This window comes from Olea europaea, chromosome 12 (genome assembly GCF_002742605.1).
Source record: "Olea europaea var. sylvestris chromosome 12, O_europaea_v1, whole genome shotgun sequence".
Taxonomy (NCBI): domain Eukaryota; kingdom Viridiplantae; phylum Streptophyta; class Magnoliopsida; order Lamiales; family Oleaceae; genus Olea; species Olea europaea.
The window spans coordinates 19,837,489-19,844,198 of NC_036248.1; the positions used below are offsets into that span (position 1 = coordinate 19,837,489).

A 6,710-nucleotide genomic window follows, 5' to 3' on the forward strand; every position below is an offset into this window, starting at 1 on the left:
GAGGATTATCTCTTTTCTCTTTCTGATTAATTAATAGTTTGCATCTGAAGATATATTTAAGAGCATAATCTTCTGGTACATGTTTTATGAATGCAGAAGTTTGTTCTGTTTCATTTGGATTGCCACATTAATATGGAAACATCTTTAGAATTCTAATAAACTACAGTAAACAGTTCTGTTAAGCTCAGCTGTATTTTATAAGCCTTTCAACTTTGACTTTGATTCGCTAATCTGTAGTTCTGTGCAAGTATCTCTCAAACCATTTGCTAATCTGGATTTGTATTTTCTGTTAGTTGAAATGGAAACACACACACACCAATACATATACATGTAGTTAATGAGTATGCATATGAAGACTTTCAGAATATTAGACTTATGTGCTTGTTTTAGTTATAGCATGATAATTAACGTGGATGTACAAAAACTACCAATGACTTCACCGTTTGTTAGGTCAACTGGATGAAGCTTATTGAAAACCCTTCGACATTGTCGCTTCTTTAGATTTTTTTTCTTTTTGGGTTATGCATTTTTGTATATGATGTTTATAATTTAATTTATTGTAATATGGCTACAGCCAAAAAGTACTACCCCTCTAGACAGCGACTGACCCTGCCTATTCCACCTGGATCAAAAGAGAAGCCTACTGTCCTTCACTACAAGAAGAGTCTCAAAGAATACACTGATGGGAATGGAGACACTTTGACTGTGGTTTTCAAGGACCTAGGTCCACAAGTCAAGTACAGCACCCTTTTCTTTTGGGAATACTTGGGTCCTTTAATCCTCTATCCTGTCTTCTATTACTACCCTGTGTACTGGTTTTTCGGCTACAAAGGGGAGCGTGTCATCCACCCCGTCCAGACTTATGCCTTGTATTACTGGTGTTTCCACTACTTCAAACGTATAATGGAAACCTTTTTCGTGCACCGTTTCAGCCATGCAACCTCACCTCTTTCCAATGTCTTTCGCAACTGTGCATATTATTGGAGCTTTGGTGCTTTTGTTGCTTATTATGTCAACCACCCACTTTACACACCAGTAAATGATCTCCAAATGAAGATTGGGTTTGGGTTTGGGTTGCTTTGTCAAATTGCCAATTTCTATTGCCATATGTTGTTGAGAAATCTCCGGGGTGCTGATAGTGGTGGAGGGTACCAAATCCCACGCGGCTTTTTATTCAACATCGTTACATGTGCGAACTACACAACTGAGATTTATCAGTGGCTAGGCTTCAATATTGCTACACAGACCGTAGCAGGCTATGTCTTCATGGTTGTTGCTGCCTCCATAATGACGAACTGGGCCCTTGCAAAGCACCGTCGACTAAAGAAGGTAAATTATTATTTTCTTGTTGCTTTTAAAATAAAGGATTCTACAAATGATTTGTCCCATCTTTGCTTAGACTTTGTGGACCCACTTGGGTTGACATTCTGCCTTGTCAGTATGAGCCTAGGTTTTCTGCAAGTCAGCTTCCCTTTGCTACTTCTTAATTGTTAACTTCTCTGATAGATAGATGTCATGATCATGGTGATCGAGCTGCTTCCCTGGGGGCTCACGTGAGACTTTGCAAACAGTATTAGATCTCCTCATTCAAGATTTCGTCAAAACATGCATCTCATGTTTTGATACTTGATTTAATAATTCAGTTTTCTAATTCCTTGAAATGCAAATAGAACTGTATCAGTTAAGAGTCATGTTAGTAAATCATTTGCCCATGTGTGCAAACTAATATCCAATTGGCCTAGACCAGACCAATAACTCAGTTTTGCATGTTTTTGATGATGATCAGGAGCCATTTCCATAGTAAATATGTCAATTATAGAGACCATAGTTTGCTGTTAATATGTTATTTCATGGTTTTTATTCATCAACCAAACTACACTGATCGAAAATGGTTGACATGCAATCTGACTGAACGCTCACAATAGGAGGGGCCCACCTTTTTTTGGAGTTTTAAATGCATGCGGGTCTCTCACGCATTGAGTGTAGGTCAATGTTTCTGTCATGTATTTTCTGCCAACTTAGATTAATTCTTTATTCATACCCATGTCTCATTCTTTTACAGCTGTTCGATGGAAAGGAGGGAAGACCAAGATATCCCCGACGATGGGTAATACTGCCCCCATTCCTGTAGATTACAGGCAATCATGCACTTGTTTTCTTGTGATTGAGTTCGAATTCAGCAGCATCATTGAAGGTCAAAAGAGATCATTTATCACTAGAGATTTAATACTGGGTTAGGTTTTTTCTCTCCTTTCATAATACATCGGGCCATTCTCCTTTGGTGGTATCTTTCTAGGACTTCTGTTGGGATTTTTAATATGTGGAGTGATCGGATTTCATTTTGTTGATGTAAGTGTTTTTATCATGACTGCTAAGCACACTAGATAATTTCGATCCATGGAAACAATTCCTACTCTTGAATTGACTCGTGCGTTCATCCCGATTATTATGCGCGCAGTCACTGGATAACACTTGATCTGAACTATTTGATCATAAATCACCTTTACATGGGACCATTCATACTAGATTGTGCTTGAGAGAAGCAATTCTGTTTGTGGACTAGGGAAACGAAGAGAATTCAGAATAGTTGATTAGCACTACACCTTAAGCGCATGGCTGAGAAGAGTTCATTCTATAAATTTAAATGACATATTTGGTATGTTGAACCTGACATGATTGATTGAGCATGAACAAGAAATTGTTGTTATGGTCTAAATTATAATAATTTGAGTTATGGTCTTCTAAAAATCCTAATGTAGAATCTTAACAGTTCCTGTCTATGTTTGTACAGTCTTAACTGCATGGAGAATCTTAACTAACTGCATAATGACCTTAAAAGATAATTTGGAAGGACAACGTCGAGTGTCTGTTTGGCACTACTTTTGAAAAGTTGAAAAGTTACTTTTGAGATTAATAAATGTTATCTATGATGATCGATACAGTTAAGAGGGATCAATCTTCAACTGCATTTACCTATCTCTTGAATGGGAATCCAACTAGTATAGCTTGAACAATCAACTAATTCTTGACATGTTAACGTAGGTCCTCCATTTTCAGATTGGCTAATCTATCTTTTTCCCTCGCTTGATCGTCAATGTAGCGGCCAAATCCCACATTTGGAGGTGACATGCCGTCTATCTATAACATGCTAACTACTATCATAATCTCTATTTTCCTTATTAAAAAAAGGATCTTATTACATGTACATCAAGCTTTACACAACGAGTTCCATATTAGCACGACACTCTATCACGAGTAGTTTAAGGCACATTCATCATTTTCATCCAATAATTTCATTACACATAATTTTTTAACTCATTTTCTGAATGTCTTTTTCTAGGCAAATGGTATAATCCTTAAAAACGTGTTCTTGGAAAGCATCCAAAACGTCGCAATGGTGGAAGGTGACGCTGCAGTGTGCAATATGTCGTGTTCCTCATAGCGCGTAAGGTGTTACATTTTGCAAAAACCCTACAATTATCCCACGCGCACACCAACTCAATTATTTTGCGTGCAAAAAAGGAAGAAATTTTTTCTAGAAATTCGCATTTTGTTGTGTCGCAAAAGGAAATTGATTACTAGTTTTGATAATAGTTATCAGATTCAGACCGATCACTGAAAAGTATCAAGTTAGCGTGTCATTTTACGTATGGATTCAAACCAGGTTGATATGCCAAGTTAACAATTTAAATAATAAAAATATAATTTTTTAATTTAAATTAACATTTGAACTCTATAAACAATACAAATTATATTTTTAAATAAATTGTTTAAATATCTTATAATTAATGGAAAAAAATTGCTTTGACTTGCTGGACATGAATATAGTACTTGTGTGGAAATTTTGACAAGTGTCCCCCCCCCGGCAAGGATGTGTGATTAAAAAAATAGAGTAAAATTATAAAAAAAATGAAAAATAATTTTTTTTTTCGAAATAAATATATGGTTGGAAAGTGATTTCCAAAATTCACTTCTACACAAGAACATTGTTTTATCACTATCATTGTTAAAGTACTCGATAACAGTTGTATAGGTCAAACTTTTCAAAGGAGAGATGACTCCATCACATCTATTAATAAAATTTTTGTAGGTAAAGATGAATAGTAACAATCGGGGCATTGAATTGAGTTAGGTAGATTTTGATAGATTATAATAGGTTTTGACCAATTCGATTGTCACCAGCCCTATTAATGTGATTGGAATCGGATTCGTGTCCAGTTTCACTGATTTATTGATCAAATCAGCCAATCTAATTCAAGTCTAATAACTATGATCTTGATTCTTAAATCCTTAGTTTAAGAGAATGTATTAATACCATAATCAACGATCTAGATATATAACATTATTCTACAATTAATTGTTCTTGACACCTTCCAGCATATATTTTTCCATTGCATTTGGACTCTGCATCAATGTCAACTTTTGGAATTTTGATCAGTTGCAATTTTTCCCCCAAAAATAAAAAATAAAATTGCTAGAGGACTTCGTAGAACAACCAGGGTGAAACGCAGGCTATCGAATCCCCCTAACATAAAGAAGAGCCAACTCATGGCACAAGTTGATCTATACTGAGTTTTGAGCATACATCTTTATAAGCTAATTAAAAAAAAAAAACTAATAATAATAATAATAATTGATATCAGTTAACATAAGAAATCGCTTTCAAAGATAGGCAATGTAAATCATGACATGCCAATGCGAAGTCGTCGACCCCCGGTGGCGTCTACCTCTACAAGAGACCATCAACCCCTCGGGGTGCCTCTACCTCTACAAGAGATTATCAACCCCCGGGGTGCTCTACCTCTACGCAAGACCATCGACTCTCTCGAGGGCTCTACCTCTACGAGAGATCGTCGATCCCCTGGAAGCGCTCTACCTTTACGAGAGATCGTCGACCCCCCGGGGGCACTCTACCTCTATGCAAGACTAGCGACAGGCATGGAATTACCTATAAGGCCATCTCAACATTTAGCTTCAAAATCTCTGATGAATTAACAAGGTTACATGGCGATCACCACGGGCACAACCTCCGAGAGTAGTTAAGACCCCCCAACTCAGAATGTGGGGATAATGGGAAGGCCAACGTGGGACACGTGGCATCGCAGTCACCCGACTCTCACTCGGCTTCCGACGTCTATAAATACCTCCCAAGGGCGATACGGGTATGGATTATTGCAAATTTTTTAACTATCTGAATTCCGAATTTATTTTCTCCTAACACGCCTACTAATTCTCACACCGGAGGTAAAATGGGGGAGAAAGCCCGACTCACTCACTTTTCAGGTTATACACGTCCGTCAGAGAGCAGAAACGCCAAAGGTCGCAGACATATCAGGAGGCATTATTCGACCATCATTTCAACATATATATATATATATATATATATATATATATTACTCTAATATTTTATTTTTGAATTTCTTTTTGTTCTCTATTTAATAACGGTGCATGTTAAAGTATTTATTTAGGTTATATATATATATATATATATATATATATATATATATATATATATATATATATATATATATATATATATATATATATATATATATATATATATATATATATATATATATATATATATATATATATAACTCTAATATTTTATTTTTGAATTTCTTTTTGTTCTCTATTTAATAACGGTGCATGTTAAAGTATTTATTTAGGTCTTATTTAATTAAAATAACCCAAGTCGTTTACTTAATTGATGAATAATATGTTCTCCCTATGTTTTGACAAAAATAAATTTGGATATACACGCGCGGACGGGTTCCAACAGAGTGGTGAACCCTTCGAGTGACAGGAAACCGGTTGTCCGGTTTAGATATTTTGAATTTGAAAAGTTATCTGGAACCCACTGTGTTCCCCCTACGTTTGTGCTTCATTTGACATTCCATTTAAATTTACATTTCATCTGCATTTTCTATGGGATAAATTGGAACAAGTATGAGTGGGTGGGTCCGCTTTGAAGATTTGACTTTGACTGAAGTAACAAAAAAGTTGAAGCCTTCGAGGAAAATAGGAAAATTTTCATTTTTAGTACTAATTTATTATCTCATGAGCGAGTTAGTCTCTAACCTAAAAGAACAAATTGAATCTCAAATTTTCATTTAAAACCGGCTTATCCAGCCCGTGAGCCGACGAACCGAATAGTGGTCCGATCCGTTTGGCATTATTTGGTCCACTTACAATGAAATCGATCAAGGACTGACCAAAATAATTCATAGCTGTTTGAAATCGATTTACTATGAACCAATTTTTTGTCAAGTTGGTCCATAATAGAAGTCTATCATATTTGCATGGGGAGAGGCTCGAACTCGCTCTCCTGGGTCCTTGCTTGAAACATTAGAAGATTGACTACTATGGTACCTATAAAATCTTACTACATATTGTCAGCAAAATTTATATATTAAGTTTTAGGCGCAGAATAACATAAAATATCAAATATATGGTCTTCTTGTTCTAAAATATATTTTAAATTAAAATTACGATGTAACAAAGATCCATTGGTTGAACCATTGATTCACCCGTTGAATTGTTGACCCGATGACCCAATAAATTTTTTTGGGTCAACAATCGGATTAGGTCTAATAATTTTGAGTAACGCAATCAATCCTTGAAGATGGGGAACATTACATCTCTAGTAAGTTATCATGTGATATTAACAAGTACTTGGATGGTATTTATAAATTTGAAGTCAAATATGT

The 6,710-nt window shown here is 35.6% G+C and overlaps 1 protein-coding gene across 1 annotated transcript in view; it reads left to right on the forward strand.

The window, feature by feature from the left end:
* Nucleotides 1-2,485, forward strand: part of LOC111406020 (very-long-chain enoyl-CoA reductase-like) — a 4,796-nt gene extending 2,311 nt beyond the window's left edge. Inside the window, exons 3-4 of the mRNA XM_023035185.1 lie at nt 575-1,329; nt 2,063-2,485. Coding sequence (XP_022890953.1) covers nt 575-1,329; nt 2,063-2,131 — 824 coding nt within the window. The 3' untranslated portion in view covers nt 2,132-2,485. The remainder of the gene's footprint in view (nt 1-574; nt 1,330-2,062) is intronic.
* Nucleotides 2,486-6,710: the final 4,225 nt, after the last annotated feature.